The sequence below is a fragment of the Ixodes scapularis genome, unplaced genomic scaffold (assembly GCF_016920785.2).
Source record: "Ixodes scapularis isolate PalLabHiFi unplaced genomic scaffold, ASM1692078v2 PGA_scaffold3__209_contigs__length_174095766, whole genome shotgun sequence".
NCBI classification, from domain to species: domain Eukaryota; kingdom Metazoa; phylum Arthropoda; class Arachnida; order Ixodida; family Ixodidae; genus Ixodes; species Ixodes scapularis.
In genome coordinates this window covers 40,415,684-40,429,071 of record NW_024609868.1, presented here as the reverse complement: position 1 = coordinate 40,429,071, position 13,388 = coordinate 40,415,684, and the positions used below count along the sequence as shown (strand labels likewise).

General features: G+C 45.2%; 1 protein-coding gene across 3 annotated transcripts in view; it reads left to right on the top strand.

Annotated features, from left to right (window-relative positions):
- The first annotated feature begins 554 nt into the window (after positions 1–554).
- The window catches only part of LOC8051433 (ubiquitin carboxyl-terminal hydrolase 33), a 45,376-nt gene continuing 32,542 nt past the window's right edge, over positions 555–13,388 (top strand). The window contains exons 1-9 of one of the 3 annotated variants that reach the window (XM_029971560.4): positions 555–726; positions 1,096–1,233; positions 2,358–2,554; positions 3,247–3,366; positions 6,442–6,697; positions 8,114–8,183; positions 10,694–10,807; positions 11,606–11,684; positions 12,743–13,006. In XM_029971560.4, the coding sequence (XP_029827420.2) occupies positions 2,462–2,554; positions 3,247–3,366; positions 6,442–6,697; positions 8,114–8,183; positions 10,694–10,807; positions 11,606–11,684; positions 12,743–13,006 (996 nt within the window). In that variant the 5' untranslated portion in view covers positions 555–726; positions 1,096–1,233; positions 2,358–2,461. Of the gene's footprint in view, positions 727–1,095; positions 2,555–3,246; positions 3,367–6,441; positions 6,698–8,113; positions 8,184–10,693; positions 10,808–11,605; positions 11,685–12,742; positions 13,007–13,388 lie in introns of all 3 variants that reach the window. The other 2 variants (XM_029971563.4, XM_040499766.2) reach the window with 2 other exon arrangements.

The window sequence follows — 13,388 nt, the reverse complement described above, 5'->3', positions numbered from 1 at the left end:
ACAGCCCCTAAAAAAATAAAATAAATAATAATAATAATAACATATATATGTATATATATATATATATAACGAAGAGAAGAGAGAGTGATCATTGAATTTATTTCAAAATGGAAAACTTTCGAAGACTATTTAAAAATTGCCTTGACAAAATAGCGAGTAGTCAAAAATGCCATCTCCGACAGGCTGAAGAAACGTCAGTTTTCGCCTCGGCCGCTTCAATGGCCAATAACTTCAAACAAAAAACAAAAACAAAAAAAAAAAACACCAAGTTTACCGTTTACGCTGTCTTTAATTTCAACAATGCTGCCGAAACCTATATTTTCTTCCCAAACCCAAACCGCGCGCATTGGTTTCGGTTCTGCTGATTCTCGTTTGCGGCCTCTGTGCAGGTAATTCTAAACTCTTTATATTCTGAAACGCTTAAAAAAACACAAAATAGATTTTATCTTACCTAAAAATTAGTTTCGTGGGTCCATCAACCGTTTAATTCAAACCATTATTAAACTAAAATAAAATCGCGTAAAGTTAGTACGGAAAACTACCGCAGGTGGCACAACGGCTGCATTGCGTCCGCGCCCGCTTCTGTGCTGTGGTGCTGTACTAACCGGTGGTGAAAGAAGCCAGTTATTTTAGTCGGTTTTCGCGTTGTTAAACTACTTCAAACTCCTGCCTACCGATTACCCAGGATTCCTTCAACGCAAAAGATCCTACTTTCACTTCTTGTAGGTGCGTACATCTAATACACGTCATGCCTTTCACGGGCACGGGGTCGAAGCAACTCCGATGTCATGCTCGCCACTTGCAATTTTTGATATTTTTGCGCTAAACGCAGCGCTGGCTCGTCGATGGTTCGTTCAGTGCACCCTGTTGGTTCCAGCTTCGAAAAATAAACATCTCAGAGTTTTCATAACAGCTTTATTATCAAGCTATCACGAGAAAAGAAAAGAGCTTTTAACTGCGCTGGTGTTTGTCGGAGCGTTTCCTGGGGAAGTGGTTGAATTGATCTTTGTCGAGCTCTTGCGGTGTTACGACTCGGGGACTGACGCGGAAACCGCGGCTTCGCTGTCAGTGGCGCCAATGTTTTCTTTCTTGCAGGTGTTGCTTCTTTTCTCGGATATCTGTGTCGTAGTTGGCGGTACCGCCAATAGAAGTCCCCTGAAAGGAGGAACGTGCGCTGCCTCTGATCGATGGAAGAGCGCTCGATAGTTGTACCTGCGCACGCCGTCGGCTAAGGTAAGCCGCAGCAATAGACCTTCTTCTCCGCTCAAATCAATTTTTTTTTTTTGTGTGCGTGTGTTTGTGTGTACGCGGACATCGCAGTCGCAACCTGCTCCTGTCCCGATCACGCCTTGCGAACATTTGACCTCGGAGGAAGCTGGGATGTAAAGTGAAGGGTAGACCCAAATCATACCCTCGTTGCATTCTCATGTTTACCCCGATAATTTGGCTTCGGCGTGAATCTAGGGAGCTGGTACGGCAGAACGCGATCGGAAGCTCGTCTTGCATCGTGTTGCTCTCACTAAGGAAATGCCGCTGCAATGAATGAAGTTTAGATGGTGTCTCTGCGAAAATGATATACAACTCAGAAAGTCAGTCGAGAAAACGTAATTTGGGCGCTAACTCAGATTTCGTGGGGACGGACAGAAGGCAGCCAAGCGTTGGTCCAGCTCGCAATGAAATAAGTATAGGAAGGACTCATACATTGAATCAGTTTCGGTATCCTGGCTGTGTTTTGGAGGTCAGAGGAGGTAAGCCGGTGAGTTCTGCAGCTTAAGCCTGTTATCTCAACTTAAAATCGTTTACAGACCAGCCTTGAAGTGGATAGAAGGAAATGTAACTTGTTTGCAATGCCTGGCCTATTTGTGAGTACACCTTCTTTCACAATTGTTATTCAACAGAACGAGTGGTCTTGTTTGTTTATAATCTACTGCAAAGATTAAAGTGGTGTCACCAATAACAGGCCAAATTACTCGCTTCCTTTTTAAACTGGACTTGGATCACAGTGTTGAAGACGTAGTAAAGAGGTATTGAAGTTATGCTGTGTGAACTTATTTCAGCCAGGCCTTCACCTGCTTAAAAAAAAGTGCAAGTGCAGTTCCAAGTATTGCCTCCTTGCTTCTATTGAAACAGTAGTGAAATGTGGAAACTGAGAAAAGTTGGAGACCTAATACGAAACTTATACCTCTAGCTTCCTTCAATGCCTACCAAAATGATGGTGTCAGTTGCATCAAACTTCCCAGCTCTGTTTATTTTTGTAGAAATATATTATGCGGACTGTCGGTGGCTTGCAGTTGTCGTACGCCAGTATTTGACACGTATGATCACCCTCCACTGAGTGTCGTGCTTTTAACTTTCAGTGAACAAACTCGTGGACTCTCAGGAAGCCGCTCCTGGGTCTTAGGGGCCCCTGGCCAGCCGGCCCTTCCTGCAGCCGATTTCGGGTGCCGCAGAGGGAGGGCCCATGGCTGGCAACAGCGGCGGCGCTCTCAGTGCCTGTCCCCACGTCACCACTGTGGGTGACTTCACCAAGGAGGACATCGCAAGGAAGCAGGAGGTACCCAGACCATCTTCACCCATCTCTTTACTGTCCTTTGATAAGGGAGGCATCTCTATGTCTAGCTCCAGTCATTCATTCGTACATGACATCCATTACGTAGCGGTCTCGTAGGTCATGACGAGATTTGTTCGCAGCTACTGTCATTCTGTGGCTTTCTTCAATAATATTACATTTCCTTCTGTTTGTAACCTCCCGAGCTCTCTTCTCCAAATGAGCACCGAGTGCTCTGATTTTCTAAATGCTGCCATGTATTATTGTTATACCACGACTGCACTTACCAGGGATATCAATGAAAAACATTGATGCAGAGGAATTTATTTACAAAATAAAAGCAAAGCTGAACTGTATTCTGCTTACTAAAACTCTCCACACATGCACATGGCCCCTCCTAATTGTATCATGTTTAGCCTTGGAGGTGATCTTTGGGGATGTGATCCTTGCTGGGATTACATTATTTCTTCATTTTCAATATATACTGCTTGACTTAGCTTGGAATTTGGGTTAATGACTGTAGAAAGTGTTTAAAGATGACATGGTTGAGCTTTCAGGTAAAGGCAAATGGATATTGTGTGACCTTCTTTATTCCTACCTTAGTGTGGGTGAAGACTTAGTTTACAGTCTGCCCGGACTGCTACATGACATGAGTTTTTAGGAAAGAGATTTGCTGAGGTCGTTGGTTGCACTTGCAGCAGTGGCGGTGCGAATCATGTGGAGCCAGTGGCCCCAGCTTATGGGCCTGCCTGTACCGGGACTGCCTCTATGTGGGCTGTGGAGAGGCCTTCAAGGACCACAGCACCCTGCATTTTCAGGTGGGCTGCACCTTATTGCTTTCCTACCTTCACATTTTGAAGGAGTTCAAGGAGAGTTGTATTCCAAAGGGGTTCAAAAGGTGTTGTCGTTACTCACTGCTTGTTAGAGGTCTTGTGTAGCACCCTTTTTGACCCAGTTGCTAAGAGGTGCTGCTCACAAGAGGTCTTGTGTAACCCCTTTCCAACTCAATTCAATTCAATTAATTTAATTATCAGTGTACATACATGTTACTGCAAAAGCAGATGGACCAGTGGCGTAGGCAGGGTGTGATTTGGGGGGCTAAACCCCCACCCCCCTCGACGTCATCACTTTTAAAGCGCAGCTCTTAGGCGCCCCTTTCTGGCTTGAGCTGCGTTGGCGTAACCGCGCACGTTGCATTATGGGAATAATGCAAGCAGGCGTAACTGCGCATTGCATTATGAGAAGATTTGCCCACTAAATCTAGCGTAAAAATTTTCCCGCTAAATTTAGTAGAAAAAATTCCTCGCTAAATTTATCGAAAAAATTTCCCCCACTAATTTTAGCGGAAAACTTTCCCCGCTAAATCTAGCAGAAAAAATTCCCCACTAAGTTTAGCCGACAAAATTTTCCTCTAAAGTTAGTGAAAAATTTTTTCCGGTAAATCTAGCAGAAAAATTTCCTTGCTTAATCCAGGGGAAAAAATTCCTTGTTAAATTTAGCAGAAAAAGTTTCCCCGCTAAATTTAGCGCACATTTCCTGCTAAATGGGAGAGGAGCAGAAGAGGAGGAGGGGCATATGCTCCCCTCTGCCTCTTAAAGGGCTGCGCTCTAATTCGGCATTTCAGAGAATTGTAAACGCTTTTCTTTTTTTAATATATTTTTGGTAAAGGAAGAGAAATATTGAATGACTACCGAATTGTTCCAGCCAACTGGGTGTTTGGAGACTGCCGTGACCGTACCCGTGAATTGTACAGTACATCGACTAGTACACAGAAAGATTGGACAACCCCCCCCTCGGATCACGGATATCCCATCTCCCTCCCCACTGAAAATAATTCCTGGCTATGCCACTGAGATGGACCCGTAGCCAGTTGGCTAGTTTGGGTCCATTGAAATAAGGCATCTGAGGTGTAGCGTGAGCAACACAGGTTGTTAAGAACAAGTTACCTTTTATCCTGCAACCACTTCAGCTGACACGATGGAAGTAAGAAACTCTTGAGTTTCAGAACCCAATAGAGTTATGGCCTGGCACTCAAACTACCATTTAATTTTGGCAGTGGCAGTCAATGTGTTCCATGTGGGGCCTTACTGCAATATCCTGAACGAACGCCCACCTTTTCACGGGAGATAATTGGGGAAAATATGTGGGTGGTTGAATCTTCGAGATTCGCCCACCTGTTTTTTTGAAAGAATGTTTTACCATTGCAAAGTCTGTTGCTTGCATACATGCAATGATAACTGGGGGTTGGCATAGAGCCCAAATGTTTGTTCTGTGAAAACACGTTTCTAAAACTGCTACGTTCCCTTTGTTAGGCCCCCAAAGCCTTTGCTAACCTAAATAAAAAAAATTCAAGCTCAGAGAGCGAGCGAGCGGGTAAAAAGAACGACGAAGAACGACGCCGGAGAAGTGAGAAAGTCGGCGATCGCTTTGGCAAATACTTTGGCATAGGGATGCCTTGTCAATCACAGGGAATAGGCTATCGTGCAACTTTCTCATTTGGTGCATATGTGCGTGCATCCGGATACATCTAAAAAGGAAGGTCTGCCTGTGTGTCCTCAACTCTTCGGAATTGCTATTTTTGGAGGGTGGGCAATGTATCGGGATTTTCTTCGACATACCGTAACATTCCGAAAGAACGCCCACCCAAAATGAAGAGATAAATGGTGAAAAACATGGGGTGGGCTATCTTTGGGGACGCCCCAGCAAAACCTTATCAAAAATTAATGATAAATGCCCTGGCACCGGCTACAAACCACGTGACGCGGGAACTGATACCGCAGACCTCGGACACCACAAATTCGCGTTTCACGATGCGATAAACATGGGAATTCGCTACGAACTCCTGTGTCACGGGAAAGGATATCGCAGGGTTGGGACGCAGCTGATTCGCATTTCACGGTGTGAAGGACCCGCGCAAACCTTCCGAGAACTCGCATCTCACGGGAACGAATACCGCAAGTCGCGGACGCAGCAGATGCAAGTTTTATGGTGCAATAAATACGCGGGAACCGGCTACAAACTTGCCTGCCACGGGAACCGATGTCGTGGCGCAGATCGCGGACAAAAACGCAGGAATCTGCTACAAACTCATAATTTTTTGCGTACAAAAACCGCAGGTCGCGAACGCATCGAGAAATACGAATCGTATTTCTCGATGCAATATACAAGCGGGACCAACTTGCACGGAATTGAGATCATGCGTGCAGATCGTGGACAAAAACGCAAGAATCTGCTACAAACTTTGTCACGGATACCGCAGATTGCAGACGCAGGAGCTTCGCATTTCACGGTGCAACATACATGCGGGAACAACTTGCGTGTTACGGGAGCCGATATCGTGCGCGCAAATCACGGACAAAAACGCGAAAATCCGCTACAAACTTTATCTCACGGGAACGGATACCGCAAATTGCGGACGCAGCAGATTTTGCATTTCACGGTGAAACATGCACTCGGAAGCAACTTGGAGCCGATATCGAGCACACACATCGCGCACAAAAGCGCGGGAACCCGCTATGAATTCACTTGTCAGACTTGCCTGTACAGCAAATTGCGTGGTTGATGCGATTCCCGTCGGACATGGAGTGGGATCCGACGGAAATCGGAGGGTGGGTGATGTTTTGGAATTCTTATGTTACAGATATTTAGCCAAAAAAACGGGATGGGCGATATCTCGGGGGTTGACATTCTTTTGGAACTTTACGGTAGATATTTCGACATAGGCCGAAGGTTCGAGGGTGGTTGCACACTCGGGATGTTACGGTAGTTTATTTCGGAAGCGGACGACTGATGCGATTTGCAGATTGCATGGATAAATCTCGTTTGTCTCCTTTTGGTGGCGGCTTTGACGGGATGTCCCGGCACTGTCGTGAGCACGTCCTGTCCTCCTACAGGGCTGCTGCGAGCACTCGGTGACTCTGAACCTGAGCACCCTGAGGGTCTGGTGCTACCTGTGCGAGAGCGAGGTGTTCCTGGAGAACAACCGGCCGCCCCTGTTGGGCGCCTCCCCGCGCAGCAACAGGACCCTCCCCCAGGGGACGGCCCACACCCCTGCGGGGGCCGCGCGCGTTCCCCAGGGGGCCTCGTCCCCGGCCCAGGATCCAGACTCCGACGACGAGGCTGACCAAGAAAACGGACTCAAGCCCAGAGGTGAGGCTTTGGGCCCAGATAAAAATACCCTGCGTACAGGTATTCCACCTAAAGGAATTCTGCATAAAAGTATCTTACATAAAAGAATTTTACAGAAACATATTCTGTATAAAGATATTCTGTGTAAAAGTATCTTACATAAAAGCGTTCTACACAAAGTTGTTTTGTCTAAAGGTATCTTACATAAAAGTTTCCTATATAAGAGCATTGTATGCAAAGATACTCTATCTAAAGATGTTTTCTATAAAGGTATTCTGTGTAAGTGTAGAAGCATCCTACATAAAAGTGTTTTGTATAAAGATATCCCACGTAAAAGTATGCCACACACAGGTGTTTTAATCGAAGGTGATATGTGGAAAAGTATCCTGCGTAACCCCACATAAAATTATCCCACAATAAAGGTTAATGCGTTAGTGCTAGATTCGTCAGTGACCACGGCTTGTAGTACCTGGGGTCCGATTTTGGCCAAGAGGTGAGGGCGAGAGCATTCTCAGCTGCCGATGGTATGTGGCGTCACAGCTTGCGCATAATCAACCAATGAGAGAGTTTTGACCCGTTCACGATTGGGCAAAAATGTCATGAGAACATCTTACCAATACACGAATAGCAAGAAAGGTCTTATGGCCTCTGACGTGCTTGTCTTTAAAGGGGCCATAAAACAATTTTTTAACTTTTTCCTTCTTAGCTTTCCTCCTCAACTCAAAAATCATGCAGCGTTACCAAACAGTTCAAGAGGATGGAAAGGAAGAACTTCTCTTGCGCCGACCCTCGTTTGTGTACTTGGATGTCGCCACCCTCCCCCTAGAAGATTAGCCCATTGCTTAAATTTTAGACAGAAATTACTTCCCCTCCCTATAGCCCGTAGTATTGGAAGCTACATGCACGTTGGGCCAGCCACACTTGTATTTTTTGCCACGTGATCACACTTCCTTGCGCATGCCCACGCGCTGAGAATGGGGTCAGGTGATGAAAGGGAGGCTGCTGATTGGTCCGGCAAGCACGTAGCTCCCACTGCACTGTCAGCTTAGGGATGAACGGAATATAGTGAGGCCCTTTAATAAATCAGTAGAGGTAAACAATTTTAATATAATCCTGATGTTACATGTAAGAAACTACTCCAATTTTAATACCCTTCATTTCAATTGGGCTGGTATACTAGATCTAGCTTAGTTTGTGGAATAGCAGAGTAATTTATTTTACATCAGAACCCCTACTGGGATAGGAGTGTTGTTGGAGATAACAGTGCTAGTGCCTCATTAGGGCCTTTACTGCGGTGTTTTCAGTATGTTCTAATGGGTTCTTGCTCAGAGGCATCTGTTCTTTCCGACCTGGGAATTTATAATTTGCACAGGGGAGAACAACACCCTTTTTCAAATAGCAAAACAATAAAAATTAAATGTCTCAACCTTTTTGCAGGGCTAACAGGGCTGCAGAATTTGGGCAACACATGCTACATGAATGCAGCACTTCAGGCTCTGTCAAATTGGTGAGTCACAACCTGCTTTGACTATATATATTGTTGCTTTTCCCCTATTAAATGCTAGTATCAAGTTGAGGCATATTTTATCTTTTATTCTTAATTAGCTCCATAGGATGGTATTGAAAACACTGACATGTGCAGAGTGCAACACTGTTTCCACGACACAATAAATTGCCATTGTTTGTTTTTTATTATCTGTTATCAAACTTGACACTCGTAAAGGGTACTAATCTAAGCGATACATTCTGGTGCTTGCCAGTAGAATTTAAAAGTAACATGCAAAATGTATTGTGTTTGTGATGACGGTGTTGTACAGTTTGTACAGGGCTGATTGGGAGAGGTTGTGTTCATTATACAAGTTGTTTGCCGCTTCCAAGCAATTTCCAGTGCCTCACGTGTGTGCTGTCACCTTTCATTTTATTGCCACGAGAAGTTTTGCCTGTTTTTAAGGGGGGACACTGGCTAGAGGTCAAACTTTTGAACTACTCAAGTGATCAAAATGAAATTTTCAGGGGAGATTTAGCTTCAGATGTAGGTGTACTGTGCAAACATTCAGCTCTCTAGGACAAAGTTGCATACCTGCATGAGATGATGTGTCACTTTTCATTAAGAAATCTATGATATGCAAATGAAGCTAATAAGCATCACTTTGACTGCTTGAATATAAAGTGGGGGATATGGGACCTCGGGCTATCTAGTTTTAATAACTTAAATGTAAATATTTCAGGAAGAGTTATTACCTCAAAATATGAGATGCATATCTGTCCTTATGTCAATTTTTGAAAACTTGGCTTTTTATCACTGAGGACTTCAACTTAAAACAAAATAAAGTAGATAGCCCAATTCCCCAGTAAATTTCAGTTCAGAAACATCTTGATTGTGGTATCCAAATACTTTTACCTTCGAACAAAAGATTCCTTCGTATGAATTTTGCAGCAAAAAGTGGAACTGAGAAAAATGCATTCGAACATTCAACTCCTTTACTTTGTTACTGCCTCATAATGGGTTGAAAATATTTTATATCAACATAACTATTTGGCGTATGGTTATCAAATTTGGTGTAAGGGTGTATAATAAGTTTATGAAACTGAAAACCTTAAAATTGAAAAATGAATGTTTTCAAAAAAATTTAAAATTTAGGCTTATGTCCCCCCTTAAGGTGAGCCATTGTGTGATCATAATCCCCCTTCCATCTGCTTCTCCATGAATGTTTTCACTAGATTTCCCTTCTATAATCAACTCAGTGCTTTCATTTCATACTAACGACACTATTACTCTACGCCACTTATCCCCGCTTGGATGTCAGCCGTCCTCAACAAGCTGGTACAGGGCTGATACATTGGAGCCAGAAAACATAAAAGACAGAGCTGTAGAATCTCGACTCAAGCGTATGCCGTAATGAACCGAGCAAGCACTCACCCATTATATCTACCGTAAGATATCAGGCAAGCGCCCACTGAAAATTTAGAGATAATCACGAAAAAAAATAGGGGATGGGTGCTTGTCCAGTCATCAGTTTTACATATCAACGTACTGTGTATATTTTCTCAGATCTTACAAATTTGGAAATGTGCGCTTAGTGTGTAATGGGTGGAAGCGCGGTATTCTACGGTGGATAATTTTTAAAAACTGGGGGCTGGGCACTTGTTAGGTCCCGGAACCAAAATGCGGAAGGGGTTCGTGATAGAGTGGCCTCGTCATTTCGCATCAGCATGCTTGGAGAAACGTTTGACATGGAAGAGTATATGGTTGCCTAGAGGTCCTTCGCTGATTTTTTTAATGTTTCATCAGTGGTGGGTGGTCACTCACGGCACGCTGGGTATCTTACAATAGTCATCCTTGAATGGATGGTTCATAAAGAAAAAAAAATCATAAGCCATTTCACTCTGTGAAGGTGGGTGACGAGCGAAGGTGTTTATCACGTGACACAGACCCGCCCCAAGGAGCCGGAGGAAACTGGACGCGCGACGGGACTGCCACCCGAAGGAAATTAGACACGCGTGACGGTACCGCCACCCCGGGAGAGCGGAAGGAAAGGAAACTAGACACGCAAGTGGGGCTTGGAACGACAACAAAGAGAGGGCGGTGCGAGTGTAGACGTGGCTGATGCGGGTAGCACAGCGGCAAATCTTGGAGAAACTTTAGATTCTACTGATTTTGAAAATGGTGCCTATTGATAACTAATATACTGAATAGAGCTATGTCTAAATTACCCAAGCATGTAGAAGAATGCAGGGAATGGTGTTCCATGCACCGCACGTGCCAGCGTTGGCAGCAGTAACTGTTCTAAAGCAAAAGTCTAAAAGAAATGGCATCCTGCACACGCGTTCAACGCTTTGTTTTGCTTATTTACTTGAATCTTTTATACGGGGAAGGCATGCGCGTGCGGCGGTGCGAACGTAGAGTTTTTAGTCACTGCACACGAAAAATCCACGGTACCCTAGCCATAAACAACTTCGCTGTAAAAAAAAACAAAAAAACAAGAGCCTACTGCCTCCCATGTTGTTTTCTTCCAGCCCCCAGCTGACCAACTTCTTCCTAGACTGCGGGAGCTTGGTTCCTTCAAGCAAAAAGCCTGGCCTGTCCAAGAGCTACATGCGCCTGGTGCGCGAGATGTGGCACAAGCGGAGGTGGGTGCATTGGGTGTGCCAGACGTTCGTTGCTTGAATGGATGGATGTATGGATGCTAATGGCTGTACCTTTCATAATGGGCAGTAGCTTGCGCCACCTAGCCTAGAAACTAAAAGTAGGATATTTCCTCCCTGCCAATTTTCTTTCCCTCTGTCTCTTTGTAACTATTACCAGGTGGTTTGAGATAGTGCTAGGACAACTTTTGGGGGATCGGTCAAAAAACAAAAAAAACGACTGTAGTCCGGCTGCGTTGTTGCCAGCCTTGTGTTACTTACAAAGAGAACAATAAATTGTGGATATCGTCTAAGGACTGGGGTTACGGGGTGGTGATGAAGTGTGGCAGGTAAAACAACCTTAACTTGTGATAGTTTTTAAGAGAAAAGCGACCATTACTCCCGCAGCTAACCATTCATTGAGCTGTCATGTCATCTAAACTTATGGCTCAAATGAACATCTGTTTTTACCCTCGCTTCACGCCATATATGGTTTTTCAAATTATGTTCCAATTGACAATGCGTTTTACAAAAAAGAATGGTAACATTGTCTTTTCTGGGTAAGCATTCTGCGCTCTATTGCCTTGCGCAAATCTGGATTACAAAAAGCACCTAATAATGTGTAATGCATAATGCATGCTTTGTGAAGGTGTGGGGCTTGCAGTACTACTGACTTTCTGACTTATAAGCATCTCCACTTTATAATGTTATTAATATTGGGGTTCTTTTTATTGTTAAAAACAACACTTGACAGGGTTTGCCTGTAAAAATCACGATGTCCGTCTGTTATGTCTTTCTTCACAGACCCAGCTATGTCGTGCCCTCAGGCATCGCTTATGGAATCAAACTGGTCTGCCCTGTGTTTCGTGGCTACAGCCAACAGGTGGGTGCCCATACAAAAGGCTTCTGCTCAAAACGCGTCTGCTCTAAAGGAGACTTGGATTACGCCTGGATTGGCGTAACGGAAGCACCCTCAAAAGGTGTAATACAGCTGGTGCCGCACTGCCATATGAAGTTGTTGGTCTTCTTTTAAATAATCCAGCTCTCTGAGACGTGAAGGCCACCATTATGAAACGTGACATTGTAAACTTCGGTGAAATACAGGCCTCATTTCTTTGGCCACTGATGCATGTCTCAGTTATAAAGGATTTGAACTGAGTCAAGCACAAGTAAAAGGTGATGAGTGGCTGAAAATGTGCCCCAATTCACTGCTTAGTTCCTTCATGTGGCTCAACTCCTGTCGAAAATGTCTGTGCGATATGCCACAGAGCTACTTTTTCTCATAATTCAGTGGGAAACCATACTTTTTAACAACGAATTTCATTCACTTGCACTTTTGACTCAAGCATTCTGACAAAGGTGGCGATGGGAAGCTCCGTGGTGCACTGACAATGGTTGCTGTAGGCCTCCAATCTAAAACGCGGAGCTCTCGGGACTGTAATTATGGCTGAGGTAATATGAAAAGATATCACATCCTTTAGTTGACGTTTCACGAGATGCACGGGCCTCTGCCCGTAACTCGTTTCGTGAGCTAGCCCGTGTGCACGTTCGACGTCCGCAGGATGCACATCCCAGCTGTCTTGGTTGCTTACGTGCAGATGGTGACATTTGGCTAATACTCGCAAATATGCGCAATTGTTCCCGTAGGCTTCCAGTCTAATGCAAAAGACTCTCGGGTGTGGGATTACAGGTGCGGAAGTATGAATAGACCTCGCATTCACTAGATGGAGTTGCACCAGTGGTGGAATCAGGAAGAAAGAGAAATGCCCCCCCCTGCTTCAAAAAAAAGGTCACTTTTTTTTTTTTTTTTTTAGGAAAAAAACTTTTTGTTTTTGGTAAATGGAAATTACCTTTGTCCTGTGTTAAACCAAGCCTGATTCATAAATCTACCCCTGCATTGCACAGGTGCCCACCTGCCACTTGTGCGTGTGCGTTTTGCAGGACGCGCAGGAGTTTCTGCGCTGCTTCCTGGACCAGCTGCACGAGGAGCTGAAGGAGCCCTCGGGGCCGACCCCGGGTGCAGGGCGACCCCGGTCCCCTCCCGTGGCCACCTCGGACTCGAGTCCCTCGGAGGACGAGGGGGACGAGGAGGAGGAAGACTTCGAGACGTGCGACTCTGGCCTGAGCAGCGAGAAGAGCTCGTGCGGGGAGGAGGGGGCCTCCGACCTCAGGCTCCTCGCCCCTTCGCACGACCGCCTGGCAAAGGTGGGGGCTTGCACGCTCGAGGTCTCGAGACTAGACGACTTCTAGTTTGTGGTGCTGTTTGAGCTGTTGTCCAGTCTGGAGCTGTCACATTTCTACGGAAGCACCGGCTCGCGCCAAGCATGGCGTCACGCGTAGCATCGTAGTGCTGCACGTGGCGTTGAGGCCAAGGTCGCTTCGCTCCACGGCGGTTGACTATGTCTTCCGACGTTACGTCGTGATACGACTGCGAGTCGCTAGGACGTCTGCACTTCGTACGTCGCTTGCCAAGCTACCCTTTACGTTGGATGGCGTGCTTCATATGAGGCTCGAATGTCTTGGTGACTCGTGGTTGTAACTGGACTTAAAGGGGCACACGAGTGATTTTTGAAGAAGGTTGTTTTTG